Source organism: Pelecanus crispus, chromosome 1, assembly GCF_030463565.1.
Source record: "Pelecanus crispus isolate bPelCri1 chromosome 1, bPelCri1.pri, whole genome shotgun sequence".
Lineage (NCBI taxonomy): Eukaryota > Metazoa > Chordata > Aves > Pelecaniformes > Pelecanidae > Pelecanus > Pelecanus crispus.
Window position 1 is genome coordinate 50,159,731 of NC_134643.1, and position 16,604 is coordinate 50,176,334.

Sequence of the window (16,604 nt, forward strand, 5' to 3'; positions counted from 1 at the left end):
TAACAAATACAATAAAATACAATAACCTCTACAATACAATACAAATACAATAACTGCAATAGTCAGCTCAGAGTTCATAGAATCATAGAATGCTTGGGGTTGGAAGGGACCTTTAGAGATCATCTAGCCCAACCACCATGGCTGATGTCCTGAGCAGGGAGATCTTTAACTAGGATCAGGTTGCTCAGAGCCCCGTCCAACCTCACCTTGAATGTTTCTAGGGATGGGGCCTCCACCACCTCTCTGGGCAACCTGTTCCAGTGCTTCACCACCCTCATTGTAAAAAAATGTCTTCCTTATACCCAGTCTAAATCTATTCTTCTTTAGTATAAATCCATTATTCCTTGTCCTGTCACAACAGGCCTTGCTAAAAAGATTCTCCCCATCCTTCCTGTAGCCCCCCTTTCAGTACTGAAAGGCCGCAATAAGGTGTCCCAGCAGCCTCCTCTTCTCCAGGCTGAACAATCCCAACTCTCAGCCTGGCCTCGTAGGAGAGGTGCTCCAGCCCTCGGATCATTTTGGTGGTCCTCCTCTGGACCCACTCCAACAGCTCCATGTCCTTCTTGTGCTGAGGGCTCCAGAGCTGGACGCAGTACTCCAGGTGAGGTCTCACCAGAGCAGAGTAGAGGGGCATTGCAATGCCTATGCTTCAGGTATCTGATGTGCAGTGTGGAACTGACATCTTGGCACTCAGGAAGTAGTACATCCTCCACACAGTTAGAACACGCCAGAGGACAGCATCTACCCATCCTTCCCTCCCTCCCTAGCACCAAGCCAAGCTGGTACAACCAGAGTACCATACAGTGAGGGGATACCAAAAGGAAAAAAAAAGGTACAGCTTTTCAGAACAGTGATGCCATGTATCATGTATCTCCACTTATTGTGTCAGCCACACAGCTCCTACATTTTTTTTTTCCAAATAGTGTTTATTGCAAAATAAGGGCCACGGAATCCAGTGTTTCTCTTCCAGAAGAGCACCCTAGAGAATATATATCTCATTTTTTGTTCAAGGTTCTGCCACACAGTTGCAAGCATGCTGTGCTAAACTTGTATTAGTTGTATTAGTATTGTAGTATTTAAGAACAAAGGGTAATTCAAGGGCAGTATTTTAGCTTTAGCATCTTGTTTTCTGACATGCTTGATCTGTAGCTCAGCTTTATTAGCCTACTTAAGATAAATAAAACCTTGCAACCTTCTCTAGGAGAGTCACTCACTAAGAACTAATCTAACATTCCCTTGTTTCTCAGTCCCACAAAATGTGTGATCTCAGAATTATTAAAGTCCCGTGAATACCACAAAGTTCAAAACTTAACTTGTGCTACTGCATGAGAAAAAAATTAAAACAGGTGTTTACACAGTAACAGAGCTACTGAATGCTAACTTCATTAACTTCCATTAAGCTAAATGACTCGCAAATGGCATTTAGATCAGTAGTAAATCATCATCTAGGTCAGCAGGAAGCTCATTACAGACTGACAATCCAAGTGACAGAAACACTTTTCTACAAGTGCTATAGTAGTAATTTCCTGTGTGAAAGGCTTGCTGCTGTTCCTGCATTCCTCAGGGGACGCTTCTTCTCAGAGGATGTTACTCTTCCCCAGGAAGAGGAAGGAACCAGTTGTTATTGGATGTGTGGGCTGATAGCTGTCGGGCATTTTCTGCATGCCGCAGAATCAGCTGTGAGAACTGTGAATACAGCTTAGATTCCCAGCCGAAGCGGGGGGAAAACACTGCTTGGGCAGACAAGGTCAGAGTGTACATGTACAGTAACTCAGGAAGTTGAAACAGAAATAATACCTGGAACTTCCATCCCTCTAGTTCCCAGAAATGTGCTGATTTGCTAAAGGAACAATATACAGACGTGGGTCAACTTGAAAAGCATTCCTGAAGCGTTGCACTCTTGCCATGAGCAAGACCCTATACAAAGTAAAATATTGCCTGTTCTAAGTCATCTACAGCAAGCCAGTTATCTTACAAAACAGTACCAATAGTCCAGCAATAGCATCTGTTAATACTGTCGCTATGGGCAAAGGCAACATAATAAAGGCAATATTCCTTGTGAGGAAATGAAATATTGAAGCTTAATCTTTTATATGGCAGGGGTTGTAGATATTTTTCCTGTTAGGTCCCTTTCCTGAGCTTCCTGTCCTACAGTAACTCAAGCCCCCTCGTTGTGCTGTGACACTCTTACAGGGCAGGTCCCCAGTAGCTAGTCTCTGTCTATTCCAGTATCAGTGAATTCAGTGTCACATCCCACTGGCTTTTTCTTTAGTGGCAGCACTAACATGTTTCCTTATTTTAGTAACTGCTTATTTCCAAACTTGATTAAAAAACCCCCAGCAACTATTTGATTCAAAAATTATTAGGAAGATAGGACAGAGACAGACAAATAAACAGTACAATCTCATAAGGTACATTTCCTCAGGAAAGCAGGCTAAAAATAGTATGGGAAATATATTCTTGCACTCTCTAGTGCCCAAATTCAGAATTCTGTCTCCAATGAAAACTTGACTTTCTCTCAAGCTCCAGTTCACTCAAGGAATATAATGAAGCCTATTAAGGAACATCAAGACATGTATTATTACCTAATTATGTAGCGGCACAACACATTTCCTGTTCTCTCTCTGTAAACCAGCGGTTACATGCTGTGTTAGAATAGCATCACTGCAAAATGCAAGGGCCATTTGGATCATATTCTTCTTTTATTACAAATGTTGACTTCACCTTCATGTATCTGATCCTTAAGCGTTATTTGATGCTAGTGGTACCAAAGCATATTGCTTTTAAGATGAAGCACACAAATCTTTTTAAACATGCCTACGCCTCTACAGAGGCTCAAAATGCAAGTTTAGAAATTCACTGTTCAATATGCCCAGTGCTTCATCCTTTTGGCACTTGTGACAGAAGCTGAGCCATTTTGTTCATATACACCATACGTTCTTTGGAAGGCCCCTAGAAGAGGCTGTCTCTACTGCCTCATGGTTGTTCCAGATGGATTAGGTGTAACCTTTGGGAAGAATGGGAGACTTTCCTTCCCTGAGAGCACCTGAACATGTTTAGCTGCAGAGCTGTGGGGAGAAGGCAGTCTATCCTCTTCACCCAGCCCCACACGCTGTACCTGCATAGCATGCAAAGGGTAGAAGGGTCTGTCTGGAGTGTGCTGTAAGCCAAGATGAAACTAAAAATTGCTTGTCTAAGAGCGAGATTGGACAGGATTCATTTGCAAAGACACAAGAGTGGAGTTTACAAATTCTTATTTTTATTCTGCCACACTGAACACTTCCAAGTTCCTCTATCTACAGCATTTATTCTATGTTTTTATAAGACCTAGCATCAGAGATTCAGAGCCTGTTTGAGAGTTTTTGGTTTGCTCATCCATGGAAAAGGCACAGACAGTTTTACCTCAAAACTTTGGAGAAACATGATCTCTTCACATTATTCCCTAATTTCATTCCATGTTTGTGATTTGGATCATGTTCAGATCATGGATTTGGCAGTTCATTCAAATATGCATTTACTGGTAATCAGAAGAATGGCAGTATATGAAAAAAATCCATAGCTATTCAGGGAGCAGCCTTTCTTATTTCTCTGTCTGGGAGCAAGGACCGGAGCAAGGAAGGTTAGGTGATGGGAGACGCTGGGAAATGTCAATTTTCATCAAAGCCCTTCTGCTGGTGGGATCACTCCTCAATGCAGAGCTCAGGCTAATTGGCAACTGAGTTTTAGACAAGGAACGCAAGCAGGACATTTTTCTCTTTCGTAGAGGACAATGATTCCAGTCTTCCTTTCAAAGGGATAGTGCCAGAACTTCCCTTTTGTAGAGAAAAAAAATGTATGAATATCATGCAATGATCAGAGTTTAAGTGAAAGGCTAAATGTCTGAGGTCCCAAGAAAACTTGATATCCATGAACTACAGAAAGCTGTTGTGCTTTCAGATGAACTATAACAAGTAGTAAGGGCAACCACTGTGCACAGTGAAGTGCCATATGAGTTTTGCTCTACTGGCTGAGGTGCTGGAGCATGTTCAGAGAAAGGCAACAAAGCTGGTGAAGCCTTATGAGGAGCAGCTGAGGGAACTGGGGTGGTTTAGTCTGGAGAAGAGGAGGCTGAGGGGAGACCTTATCGCTCTCTACAACTACCTGAAAGGAGGTTGTAGTGAGGTGGGTGTTGGTCTCTTCTCCCAAGTAGATAACAATAGAACAAGAGGAAGTGGGCTCAGGCTGTGCCAGGGGAGGTTTAGATTGGATATTAGAAAAAATTTCTTCATGGAAAGGGTAGTCAAGCATTGGAACAGGCTGCCCAGAGAGGTGGTGGAGTCACCATCCCTGGAAGAGTTCAAAAAACATGTAGATGTGGCACTTGGGGACATGGTTTAGTGGGCATGGTGGTGTTGGGTTGATGATGGGAATAATGATCTTAGAGGTCCTTTCCAATCTTAATGATTCCTAGCTTTTACTTTCATTTTAAATGATCCAGCCACCAAGCCAGGAGGCATGGGATTGCTACTCTACCCTTAATTGGTTTAGTGGTGGACTTGGTAATGTTAGGTTAATGGTTGGACTGGATGATCTTAAATGTCTTTTCCAACCTAAACGATTCTATGATTCTATGAATTGGACGTGGGCCCCAGAGGAGAAGACCTATGTATAAAATTCCTACTCTTTCCTTTCTTCCTTTCCCCCTCCTCTTAACCTCACTGAAGACAGTTGGTGTTTATTTCCATGTAAGGCTGGAACCAGGAAAGGATGTAAATCGGAATAAATTTGAAGTTGCATGGTAAGGAAAATATACAGTGTTTTTAGCTTTTAAAATAAAATTTCTTTTGTCATCCTCTTCTACAGGATTCTGGAGTTGTGTTAAGCCATGCAAGGAAGAGACATTACTCCAAGATGTTTTCAAAATAAGCTCCTGTGACAAGGAATAGTTGTGTAAACCTTCATGTACACAGATATGGAAGAATAGATGAAAGTTTTGCACTCATAATTGCTGTCTTTGCAAAATATATGGGGTGTTTTTTAGGATTTTGTTGTTGTTGTTGTTGTAGTACTCGAAATAAAGGCAGAAAAATATTGTGTCAAAAATACCTAAACCCTGAAATACATACTGGGGAAGCAATGCGTATAGGATAAATTGAGAGTACAGATACTTCTACTTTTTGCATTGAGACACCTACTACAAATGCAGTACAGATAAATTAACAACGTCTTACCTTGAGGAATAAAAGTTGCACATGCTCTTACTTGTTTTCACGTATTTTACAAGTCAGGGGGGAGTGGGGGTGGGGAAGAATTTATTTGATCACTTTCCATTTTAAAACATAGTATGTTCCTTTTGCTCCAAACAGGAACAATCCTTATCTTTCCCCTACCAATAATGAATCCAGTCTTAACTTTGTAGAAATCGTACTGTAAATGAACAATAAACATGTCTTGTTTTCAGCGTTAACCAGCACTGGAAGAGAAAGAACAGCAAACATCTCCCAGCCAGCGCAGACATTCTGACTTCCAGATTACAGTACATTGCTTTGCTTCCTCCAAATCCTGTTTACATGAGCAAGGTCAGGGGATGGAACATTAGAGAGCCTCTACAGTGATTTCCTGCTGCTGTCAGTAAAAACTACCGAGACATCATCAACTTTCCCTTGTTCCAAACAGCTTATCAGGGACCAAAGGTTACCAATGTATTGCCTTACAGACTTGAAAAACCCAACCTCCCTCAAAACTAAAAGTAAAATCAGAGGATGAAACAGGAGGAAATAGTCCCAAAGGGAAACAAGGCTTCCAATTTTTCCTTTTCAATAGTTCAGAAAACAAAGGCAATATTAAGCTGCTTGACACACAGAGAAGAAGGGGTGGGAGAGAGACAGTAATGTGTTCAGAGTCTTAAATGAGATAGAAAGGAGAAAGAAACACCACCCCCAGCTGCTAAACCTTGACCCCAATTTAGTGAATATTTTCTGAGTGTAGAAGGCTAGAACACACCTCATTTTTAATAACTGCAACATATGAAGGCTCTTACCATTGGAAAAGTCAGGGCATTACGCAAATACCAGTTAGTTAAGCATATATAGCTTGTTTTTATAGTGGTTTCAGCAATATGCAGGAGATCTGAATAAATGAATCATCAAATTCAAAGCTATTTTCCTGACAATAATAATACACAGACAGGAATTGTTAGTGTTTTTGTAATTACAGTTCAAAAGAAAGCAGCTCCATACTGAAGATTACACTGAAGTTTTTCCACCAACACAATGACCACATCCCCTTCACTAGGTTAACAAAGTTGCATCAATGTGAATCTCAGATGAAAACAGGTTTTTCACCATGTTCAAAAAAGAACCGGCCTTACAGCTTTAAGTTAGAACACAAACTGAAAAGATAAGGTGTTTAGAGCTCAGAGAATTTAATAATTTAGGTGTTTTCTAGCAAAATCCCTACAAGAACATTCATACCTGCACATCTTGGCTTAATCTTTGAAGTGAGAAAATAAAAGTAAATTTAAAAACCCCACATAAGTAGGCATTTTAAGTGTGGAAGTTGTTACGGATTGTTGGCTTTGATGAAGCAACAAATTAAAATTCCTTGAAAAGAGGAGGAGGAGTGGGAGGAAGAGATAACACCAGTATTTCCTCATACAGATAAAGCTCAAAATATAAATGGATTGCTAAGAAAATATCTGAACACATATTTTAAATTCACAATAAAGAATCAAGAGTGTTCAATTTTTAAATTTTTGTTTTTCAAATCTTCTCCAGGCAGACTGTTGTCAGGAATAGATGACAGTGATACTTGGCTGCACCTTAATTATCTGGAGTTTTGTGTCCTGTTTTGGGCTTCTCAGTACAAGACAGACATTGGCATCCTGGAGCAAGTCCAGTGGAGGGCATGCAAGATGGTGAGGGGGCTGGAACATGATATACAAGAAAAGACAAAGAACCAGGTTTGTTCAGCCTTAAGGAAGGATACAGGAAGATCTTACTGCCATTTCAAATATCTAATGGGTGGATAGAGAGAAGACAGAGCCAGACACTTATTAGAGGATCATTGTGATAGAATTAGAGGCAACAGACATGTTGGAACATAGGAAATTCTAGCTACTATCATGAAAAAAAAAAAACCAAACCCAACCATATTTTCACCAGTCAAACACTAGAGCAAGCTGCCCACAGACGTGGTAGAATCTCCATTCTTACACATATTAACAAATAAACTGGACAAGACCTTTAGGAACCTGATCCCAGTTGGCCTTGCTTTAAGGTGGAGGTTAGATGAAATGACTCCAGACATCCCCCTCTCAACCTATACTGCTCTATCATTTTTGTTAAAGAATCTTTAGAGAAGGGAAGAAAAGGAATACCTTTTTGCTCTGCCACAAGTCATCTTAGGGGCAGTAATAGCGTATTTCCTATGACCAGTAGGGCAGGACACAGTTCCAATAGCTGAAGAAGAGATTCTCAACAGGGAGAACACTTTCTCCTATCTCCTGGAGTAGCTTGAGATCTATGGGAGTTTGCCCACTTACAGTTAGGAATTTTAATAGTCATTCAACAAAACATTATGAGGTTTTGTAGACTTCCAATCTCCCTGAAGATATTTCAGGGAGCTTTAGGGAACTCATCACATTTCCTACAAAAGCGTCAATGTTGTTATTTGTCCCAGAGAAGCCGGTCTTTAAATACTTGAGACAGTAATCCAAGAAAGGCTGTATCTCTCTCCTTCAGTAGAAAAATTAAATATATTGATTAGCTACTTCCAGTGGTCCAGGGACTTGCCAAGGTGTTTTGTAGGGCCCTGCTGTGTTGTATGCATGATAGATAAGGACATTGAACAAGAACCCTTAAAGATGTGTAAGTGCAGAGTGCATTTTTCTCTCTACACATATCTGAAGGGCAGAAGAACTGCTTAAGGTAGAGCAAAACACTTCAAAAAGAATAAGTAGGTTTAGACAGGACATTTGTAAATCAACCTGGCAACCTGATCAAAGATGTTTAGTCATTTGAACAGCATTCTTCCAGTAGAAGTAGGACCAAAAAGCCATAAGCAGCTTTAAGATGAGTCTTGAGAAGTTTGCAGAAAAAAAATAAGACGCAAGCGTACAGTGATATTGTCCTTGATAACCACTAGAAAAAGAGCAACCCAGGGGGGCTGGAATCAGGGAGAGGGATGGGAGAGGAGGATGAATTAGACTTGAGGTTGGTAACCTCAAGTTAGAGGGGGATTTAAAAAAAAGAAAAAAGAAAAAATACATAAATAATGCACAAACACAGTATAATTCAAGTGAGGACAAACAGTATCAAGAAGTAGTCTGGCAGTGAAGGTGGGATGGGAAGAAATTCAGCATCTACCCTTCCCCCTTTGATTTTTATGAAGAATACACGAATCCCCTAGAGACAGGACGTCTATACATTAGGGAAATTGAGCCAGCTTCAGATGAAAAAGTTCGAGACACTGAGATCCAGAACCCTTTTGGAACAAGACACAAAGAGACTGGATGACTGGTCCGATTAAGAAACAGGTGATAATTCCACAACCAACAGAAGCTGGTAAATGCAGCAGACAGACACTGAACAGGATGATGACACTAAAAGATGAGTTGACATTAGAAAGTAGGGAGGACCAGATAGGTTGGCAAAGTTGGGGAAAGGGTTACTATGGGGGAGGAAGGATGCTAGTGGCAGAGAAAACATGCAAATGGTTTCTGGATTTGTGTGAATAGTGGTGTGTTACACAGAGCAGTTGTCCTTAAGGCTGTAGTCCGAGTAACAATAAATGTTGCTAGATGGAAAAAAGATGCAGATGGTGAATGCCAAGATGCAGAAAGGTGAGAATCAATGGTGAACAGGAGATTAAGGTCATGGAAAAAAAAAAAAAAGTAGTGATTACTGACATAGTCAAAAGACATGAATTTTGAAGCAACATTTTTGTAATGAAGAAGACTGTAAAGCCAGCCAGCCAGCAATCAAAAGGATGCTGTCTCGTGGGTCAACTTATTCCTACTATGAGTTCTGTGCATGAAGTTTTATAAACTACTCTCATATCAAAAGAATTAACAAAGGAGATTAAATAATTGGCAGATTTGTAGGTTTGTAACAAAGAATTACAGTGTAACCATACATTTGAATTCTGTGATCAGTATTAAGATCAGGAAGTAATGAACACAGAGTATTTTAAAGTGATAGGTAGCCAATAAATTATATCCATCACAATCCACTATCTGTGAAGCCTGCTAAAGAGATTTCTGTAAGTCTGCAAATTACTTTTGATAGAAGTTATCCTAAAGGACCATATTTCCGTTGTGAAAACATAACATAACAACTGCTAAACTTTAAAATATATGAAATTATGATCTCTCAAATAAAAATTATATGATTATTTGCTTTGAAGAAAAGGTTTCTCTTGGACATCAAGTTCTGTATCATGATCTTCAATAAATGATCTTAAAGAATTTTATGAAGTACTTTCACAACATACCTTTCCTTAAAGCATTCGTGACAAAATAGAACAGCAGAAACCACGCCTGCCGCCTATTGATATGTATTAACCCTTCAGCCACACAAACTCTTGTCATGGTAACTAAAATTGCTCAAGATACCATTTATGCCTTCACAGGAACAGATTCAGAGCTAAAAGAGAAATTCTCATTTTAACCTAATTCTAGAACAGTATGTCTTTTAGATTTCATACCAGGAGAGCATATTTCTCCTCCTACGAAACTACCGTTAAAACATTGCCTTCCTTTCCTCCCACATGCCATACCAATGTCATATGAAACGCTAACACTAGAAGGATCTGATCCTATGATTCTGTCTTAAAATGTGTTACATTTTTTTTCTCCCACAGAACTACTAGATGCCTTAAAAGGACAAAAATTAAAACATCACTTTTGGAATTTTATCAATGAGGAAAATACTTTTTAGGTTTCCCATTATTTGTGGATAAAGACAGAGTTACGAAAAGTGTTTGAGAATAAGCCCAAATTTTAACAGTAATATTTAGATATAATTAGCATGGGCGTATAATTAGAATTTCTGCTTAGTATATGGGTAAAGTTATTAGTATAATATGAAAGCTTAGCTATTACACCATCTTCTGGCTAGCCTTGGGAACTGTGAAAGAAAGCTTAAGCTGAGAAGTTAGGATATTGAACTCTGAGCAGTCGACAATTGTTAAAAAATATATTTCATTCATCTAGACAGAAAGAGCACATTTCTGATAACTTGTGAGTTTAAGCTATACCCTTTTTTCTTTTCCCTTTTCTCTACCCTCTCAGAAGGCAACTTACCGGAGTACTGAAAGATGAAGAGGAATTAATCTCTATGACAGGTGGGTCAAGTGTTTGTGTATTAGTCACATCAAAGGTAGGGTTGACCTGTTGAAAATTAATTATATTATTATTATTTCAGCACCAGTAGAGAAAGGGAAAAAGGACTGAAATAAAAAGGACCACTTGCTACATTAAGGCACCACTATTCACTAAGGAGTGGAAACAGGCTTTAAAATTTGTAAAAGTAAAGGTAGGAGTTACCCTCCAACCATGTAAAATGCAGTCATATAATAGAGAAAGAGAATCCAAATACGCATTTATTACAGAAATATAATTTATACTTCATAAACATCCATCACCCAAAACTAACTCGGGGGATTCCTACCACAAGAGGTAAAAATATTAAGAAGTTCAGTTGTATGACAAATCAATAAAAATTAAGTTACAAATACTAGTTTGAAATGGATTTACTAAGACAGCTAACTCAAAACCTGCCGAAGGCTGAAGCCATGCAATTAACAGAGTGGCCAATGATGCTGCTGATATACTGAACAGTAGGAAGTATTCAAACGACTTCCCAACTCTATAACTGTCACTTGCAGGTGCTTTTGAAAGTTTTTGCATGTGCACAACCACTATAAGGGCTCCTGCAAGTCACCTTTGAGTTTTACTTTCTAGTGTCTTGTGGGTGCAGTTGTAGGCCGTCTTTCCTATTCCTCCTTCCACCAGGAGGACTGTCTGTGGCAGAAGTGGTGTACAGCCCTGGATAACTCCAGACTTGAGAGCTGCCTTTTAGCAATGATTCTCAATTAGCTTGTTACAGTCCAAGGACAGCAGTAGCCCTCCAGTTGTGGAGGTTTCCATATACAACTATGCAGCACTCCATTCTTTATGTTACACTGGTCCCCTTGCCTGCTGTAGTTTACTTAGGGTACATCCTCACTCACAGTCTCATACCGCAGCTTATAAGTCCCACTACCATTCAGTTTGAGCTAGGATCACTGTAGTTAAGCCACTCTGGCTCAGCAATGCATAGGAAGGTGTGCACCAAGCCAGTCCCTAAGCCCAAGTTGCCTTACTGACGTGGGTACATCATTAGCACCAGAGCTGAAAGTGAGCACACACTTAGCAGCCCAGATCGATCAGTTCCCAACGCACACTCAAGTTCCTCAAGTCATCCGTCGCAACCAAACAGACAGACTGTCGACATGCTTGCTTCTTACGTGCCAACTCTGATTGTCAAAATTACTTGAAAAACACTGTTGTGGAAAATGGGTAGGAGGTAACACTGAAATCTGTGATAAGTTAACCAGCCAAACACAAACCATGCTGTTCCTAAAAACACAGGAAAAACCGCTTTATCCTGTGATAATGTCAGAGGCTGATTGATCAAGATATGTCATCACAACATCTGTGATTTTGACATCAATATCACAGTTGGACTACTCATTTGTTGTTGGTTGTAGGAGTTAATCTATAACTTTAGCAATATTTTGCTAATGTCTTTTCCTGGAACTGAAGCATTAACAAAATATAAGAGAATACTAAGTTTGAGAAAGCTGCGGCTTATGGTTTCACCTAAGGATCAGAATATCCTCCCTATAAAAATCTGTGCGCGTATTTTCCCTACCATTGTATTATCTACGTGTATTACAGCCTAACAGAAAGGGTAGTCAAACATTGGAACAGGCTGCCCAGAGAGGTGGTGGAGTCACCATCCCTGGAAGTGTTCAAAAAACGGGTAGATGTGGCACTTCGGGACATGGTTTAGTCTAGTCTACCCTTGACTTGTTTAGTGTGGACTTGGTAGTGTAGGTTAATGGTTGGACTGGATGATCTTAAAGGTCTTTTCCAACCTAAACGATTCTATGATTCTATGTTTGCCCTCTCAGCGTGATGTATGGAAATACTATTCTTATTATTTTACGAACTGACAAAATTCACAGAAAGACTAGATGACTTTCAAATCACCAAGAAGTCTGGTGTAGTAAAGAGAAATTAACTTTCCTCTTTTCAACTTTTTATCAGTAATCCAACAGCGGCCTTATCAGAGACAGCATTAATTCCAACCATCTTACTTGAAAGTGGAAAAAAATAAAGAAAAAACCCCAAACTCACACCTGCCTACTGACAGGGTTATATTTTCATTGCTGAAAGTATACTAGATACAAGGGTCATTTTATTTTGCCTTTTCAAGGAGAATGAGCCTACCATTTCACCTGAAGACTGTCAAAACTCTGGTTCAGCCAGAGCTGCTCACTCAACAACAGCTTCAGTGCTATTTCCACAAGCAAAAATCCCCAATGCTAGGGTCCATACATTGGTATATAGACTTTTAGGTCAGAGATCCATTTGTTAAGTAGCTAGAATGAGATCTTAAAACTGGAATCAGTAGACAGGGAAGGCAGGCAATAGGATCTTGTACAGCCTGAAGCCTTTTCATTCAGTTCATCTGGATTTCCATAACTTACATGCAGAAATTTAGGTTAAAACTAATAGAAGTAACATCTTCCTTGGTAAATGCCAGGGAGGGGGGCAGAGGAAGAAGATGTACAAAGTTTACTAACAAGCTAGAAGGTAAAAAGACACTCAAATGTAGATGTTACCTGATTATTCAAGCTGAAAGTGATCCTTATACTCTGCAGCACTTACAAATCAGAGATGACAAGCCTTCCTTAAGGAGAGATCTTAATTCTGGTTTTAAGCTAGTTCACCTTCCTGACTAACAGTGCTTAGCTCTTTCTTGGATTCAGTTTCAACAAGCCATCCTTCATCCACAAGCTTTTTTTTGTAGGTGTTCTGTCTTTTAATTCAGATTATAGTTGCATCAGTTGAGAATGAGCTACCCAGAGACAATCAGGAAAACCCATCCTGCTACAGGGCCATCAGAGCTGATAACTTAAAATTCTCCCTCAATTTGTAGATATTACGATCAACTCTTGCTTTCTTCCAATTTTGTCAAAGGGAAGGAGGAAAGAAAGGGAATGTCATCTATCTGGACTTCTGTAAAGCCTTCGACACGGTCCCCACAACATCCTTCTCTCTAAATTGCGGAGATACAAATTTGACTGTTCGGTGGATAAGGAATTGGTTGGATGGTCACATCCAGAGGGTAGTGGTCAATGGCTCAATGTCCAAATGGAGACCGGTGACAAGTGGTGTCCCTCAGGAGTCTGTACTGGGACTGGTGCTCTTTAACATCTTCATCAGTGACATAGACAGTGGGATTGAGCGCACCCTCAGCAAGTTTGCAGATGACACCAATCTGAGTGGTGTGGTTGACACACCAGAAGGACAAGATGTCATCCAGACGGACGTGGACAAGCTGGAGAGGTGCGTTGTGCAAACCTCATGAGGTTCAACAAGGCCAAGTCCAAGGTCCTGCACCTGGGATGGGGCAATCCCCAATATCAGTACAGGCTGGGGGATGAAGGCATTGAGAGCAGCCCTGCGCAGAAGGACTTGGGGGTACTGGTGGGTGAAAAGCTGGACATGAGCCGGCAATGTGTGCTTGCAGCCCAGAAAGCCAACCGTATCCTGGGCTGCGTCAAAAGAAGTGCGGCCAGCAGGTCGAGGGAGGTGATTCTGCCCCTCTGCTCTGCTCTGGTGAGACCTCACCTGGAGTACTGCGTCCAGCTCTGGAGCCCTCAGCACAAGAAGGACATGGACCTGCTGGAGTGGGTCCAGAGGAGGGCCACAAAAATGATCCGAGGGCTGGAGCACCTCTCCTGTGAGGACAGGCTGAGAGAGTTGGGGTTGTTCAGCCTGGAGAAGAGGAGGCTGCGGGGAGACCTTATTGCGGCCTTTCAGTACTGAAAGGGGGCCTATAGGAAGGATGAGGACAATCTTTTTAGCAAGGCCTGTTGTGACAAGGACAAGGAGTAATGGTTTTAAACTAAAGGAGGGTAGGTTTAGACTGGATATAAAGAAGGCATTTTTTTTACAATGAGGGTGGTGAAGCACTGGAACAGGTTGCCCAGAGAGGTAGTGGAGACCTCATCCCTAGAAACATTCAAGGTGAGGTTGGACAGGGCTCTGAGCAACCTGATGGAGTTAAAGCTGTCCCTGCTCACTGCAGGGGTTTGGGCAGATGACCTCTAAGGGTCCCTTCCAACCCAAACCATTCTATGATTCTATGAAAAAGGAGAAAGCAAGCCAGGTAACATGGTCTAAGTAAAAACTTTCCATTTATGTGAAAGTTCTACCATTTTAACTGGACTTGTCCTTTAGTTTCTCCTCTACAGAAACATGATTAATGAAAGTGTCCTCTGCATATACTATTGCTTACCACTTTATCAGAGTTGAGATGAGGAAGAGGAGAACTGCATATTTTACTTTTTTCCCCCTTTATACATACCCTGTCTATTTAGATTAAACAGAAAACTGTCCTAAAGAACTTACATTTGTTTAGTGCCCAGCATAACCAGGCTCATTTACTTCTGACCTTCAGTCAGTCCTGTAATAAATATAATTAACATATTATCTGAGTGTCAATCATACTATGGGCAGCTAAGCCTAAAGTCTTTTCCTGACTTGCATCATTTGGGTACTGAAGAGAAGAAAGGACAATGCACCTGCAGGACTCTGCAGAAGAGGGACAGCAGGTGCTTATCACCTATGAATATTCTAACATAGGGGAGTTACTCTAGTATTATTACTAATAGCTCTCGAAACGTCTTATTTGAGATAACATCTTGTTATATACATCAGAGATATTGTAGAAGGTATTAAATGCTTTTCTTGATACAGGGTTGCTAAATAAATACGTGGTATGATTAAGTTAAGAAAACATGCTCTTTATGTGGAAGTGTCATATCCTGGAGGTGGAATGAGTCTCCTCTGCATATAGTTCTGCTTACTGCTTTATCAGAGGTAAGGGGAGGATGAGGGCATTGCAAACACTGACTAGGGGTGCAGGAACTGTCATAGGCCATTTTAAAAGATATATATAGATATATAGAATTGTTAAGCAACAAGCCAGAAATAGCAAAGTGTCTAAAGAAAAGAGAAAAAAAAATATTCATCTTTAATATTGCACTAAAAATTAATGAGGTAATGGAATGAAGCTAATTGTAAAAGTTTCAAATGACTTGAGGTTTTCTGTCAAGGTGATGTCATCAGCTGTCAACCTCACTAAACATATTTGGAAAAATTTAACTTTAAAAAACAAGAAAGAAAAACTAGAACACTAAAAAGCAAGGTCGAGAGAACTGTCATGTATTAATGGTTTTCAAAAACACTCTTCCAAAGTTTTCCTTTAGTTACCTGGTAAATTGATATATATGTATTTTCATTGTCTTCCTTCCAATACGATGATACAATTTTGATCCCCAGCACAATAAAATATATTTGAAGGAAGGTTTCTACAGATCCTTTAATGTGAGGAATTACAGATTTCTAAAGACTGGAGTGAAACCAAAATATATTATTTAAAGAAAGGGAGAGGCAGGAATTGGGATCACTGCTTAGGACAGAGAGCTAGGGGAAGAACAAAAGAAGCAGGCTGAATTAAAGTATGTGATTGTCAGCCATATGCTTTAAGTAAATGATTATGCCCCTACAGATATCCCTCTGTTGATTTGAATAAAGCACATCCACACTCAACCCACCCCCCCTTCACTTAATTTTTAGTTTTTTGATATAACACCAATGTCTTATGAAATGCATTATAAAAATAAATAAAATTAAAAGAGGAAGTTTTAAATGACTCAAAGTATTTCCGAGGGAATTGATGTAGCTAGCTGTGAAATAGTCTCTCCAAACATACCGAAAGAAATTTAGCTTTCAATTTGATTAAACACAGTTCTTTGTGCTAGACTGGAGCCCTCAAGCCAAGCAAGCCATATATTCTTATTTCTACTGCCACCTAGCGTATATTTGGATTTCCTTCATCTAAGAAAATATTTACAACTGAAATTACACTGAAAATTTTAAGATGAAACTAAATTAACGGTAGCTTTTCATGATTTATCTCAGCTAAATATAGACATACTGCTAGACAGCTCTATTTGAGCTAGTCACCCAGGATTAACTCTATGGTCAATGGAAAAAAAGTAGGCACCTTCAGAGAACAAGTCACTTACATTTCCAAACTGTCTGAATAATTGTAATGATTATAAGCTTTAAACCTCTACTTGAATATTCAAGAATCACATTGATCAGTTGGAGAACTGTAGTAAAGATTTATAAGTCAAGAACATGAAATTCAACACTGCATTAAAATTCAGGGTACTGCTGGTCTGAAGAGGAGGAGACACAAGTAAGGAATTTCTTGTAAAAGTTAATTATGCTTCAAAAAGTAGGCAGGGAGAGAGAAAAAACTAGAGAACGTATCTTATTA

At 39.9% G+C, this 16,604-nt stretch overlaps 1 protein-coding gene across 2 annotated transcripts in view; it reads right to left on the minus strand.

Annotated features, from left to right (window-relative positions):
- Positions 1-16,604, minus strand: part of POC1B (POC1 centriolar protein B) — a 58,450-nt gene that overhangs the window by 18,107 nt on the left and 23,739 nt on the right. The window contains exons 10-11 of one of the 2 annotated variants that reach the window (XM_075727987.1): positions 10,276-10,369; positions 7,358-7,364 (exon numbers count right to left, since the gene is read on the minus strand). In XM_075727987.1, the coding sequence (XP_075584102.1) occupies positions 7,358-7,364; positions 10,276-10,369 (101 nt within the window). The remainder of the gene's footprint in view (positions 1-7,357; positions 7,365-10,275; positions 10,370-16,604) is intronic. The other variant, XM_075727986.1, reaches the window with a different exon arrangement.